This window comes from Berghia stephanieae, chromosome 2, assembly GCF_034508935.2.
Source record: "Berghia stephanieae isolate SIO BIC M18660-M18661 chromosome 2, UCSD_Bste_1.3, whole genome shotgun sequence".
In the NCBI taxonomy this organism is placed as follows: domain Eukaryota; kingdom Metazoa; phylum Mollusca; class Gastropoda; order Nudibranchia; family Aeolidiidae; genus Berghia; species Berghia stephanieae.
Window position 1 is genome coordinate 49,811,609 of NC_088361.1, and position 1,798 is coordinate 49,813,406.

At 43.0% G+C, this 1,798-nt stretch overlaps 1 protein-coding gene across 1 annotated transcript; it reads right to left on the reverse strand.

The window, feature by feature from the left end:
• Positions 1-415: 415 nt before the first annotated feature.
• LOC144963957 (uncharacterized) lies at positions 416-1,566 on the reverse strand. The gene is made up of 2 exons (XM_078897900.1): positions 966-1,566; positions 416-924 (listed from the first exon to the last, which is right to left on the reverse strand). The coding sequence occupies exons 1-2, from the start codon at positions 1,564-1,566 to the stop codon at positions 416-418; spliced, it is 1,110 nt and encodes a 369-aa protein (XP_078754026.1).
• Positions 1,567-1,798: the final 232 nt, after the last annotated feature.

The following is a 1,798-nucleotide window of genomic DNA, read 5'->3' on the forward strand; positions in this document are numbered from 1 at the left end:
CACTGCCGTTTTTGGGACGTCTTCTGGAGCGACTGGAATTTGGTGGTATCCTCTGACAAGGTCGATCTTCGAGAAGATGATCTTACCGTCTAAGTTTGCTGTAAAATCATGAATGTGTGGGACAGGATATCGATCTGGTATAGTAGCATCGTTAAGTCGACGAAAATCTCCGCAGAGACGCATTGTGCCATCAGCCTTGGGGACCATGTGTAATGGGGAAGCCCAAGGGTTCTTTGATTTTTGAATTATGCCCATTTTCTCCATTTCCAAAAATTCCTTTTTTGCACACAAGAGTTTTTCTGGAGCCAGGCGACGAGCACGTGCGAATACTGGGCGACCTTTGGTTGTGATGAAATGTTGCACGCCATGTTTCACAGTTGCCGTTGAAAATGTTGGTTGAAGTAGTTCTGGATAGTTATTCAATAATTTTCTGAATGTATTGCAGTTCGGCTCGAGTGGTGAGAGTTCGGCGGTTTGCGCAAACTGAACTTACTGAACAAGGTACGTGCGAAAACGTTTCAGCGTCGATAAGGCGTCGACCACGAATATCCACAAGCAGATTATGATGACGTAGAAAATCTGCTCCAAGTAGGGGACGCTTGACATCAGCTTTGATAAGTCGTGCATTGAATGAACGCGATCCAATACGTATGTTAGTTTCAAAGCATCCGTATGTTTTTATTGTAGAACCATTAGCAGCTTGTAATGCGATATCAGAGGAACCCAAGCTTTTGTCTGATGCAGAGGCGGGTGTGACAGATACTTGAGCTCCAGTATCTACTAAAAAACGTCGGTTTGAATTTTCATCGACGACGATGAGTTGGAGATTTTTTGATGTGGGCGCGTTGGCTGAGTAAGAATCCGGGTCGACAGCAGAATTTACTGTTGACCCGGCTTGGCGTTTCCCTGGTTCTTCTTGTTTTTCTTGAATGAATTGAAGAGTTTGCATGTTTGTGCACATCGACGGGCATTTGAACCAAACCGTTGATGGTACCAGCAGAGGGAATCTATTTCACTGGTCATGGTTGGTGTGTCAACTTCACAAGTAGTATGAGAAATTGAAAAGGAGTTAGAGTTTGAGTGAGCAGCGTAGAAAAAATTGTCAGCTTCTCTGGCAAGTGCCCTGTAATCATCCAGATTGGACGAGTTTGCTAATGGAAGTCTGATGTTTGCTGGAAGTTGTCTTAAGAATAACTGTCTGAAGAGCAGACAGGGCTTGTGTTTGCCGAGGAGCACTAACATCCTGTCCATTAACTCGGATGGCTTTAAGTCGCCCAAACCATTCATGTTGAGTAGAGATTCCGCTCTCTCTGTTTCCGAAAGGCCGAACGCAGACAGCAGGAAGTTTTTCAGTATTTCATATTTACCTTCCTTGGGTGGTGATGATAGAATAGCAAGGGCTCTAGTTGCTGTGTCTGAGTCTAAGGCAGCCACTACATAGTAGTACTTTGTTTCATCGCTTGTTACATCGCGTAAGGCAAATTGTGCCTCGCTTTGTGCAAACCACGCTGAAGGACAAGTGGTCCAGAATGTGGGCAATTTCAATGCTACGGCGTCGATAGACATGTTTATTATTATTATGTTCTTGTGAAGAGTTGAACTGGTAAATAGTAATAATAATAATATATACCTATCTCTTAAGTTGTTTTACGTCGGGGTCACCAATGTAGCATCTACTTTACTGGAAACAAAAAACAATGAAAGCAATGTGTAGTGAATTTTATAAATTTAATGAGTTCTCTCGTGTTTACGTTTTTGTCTGATCTGACGTGTAGAGTAGTCTTGCAGTCAGCAGTAT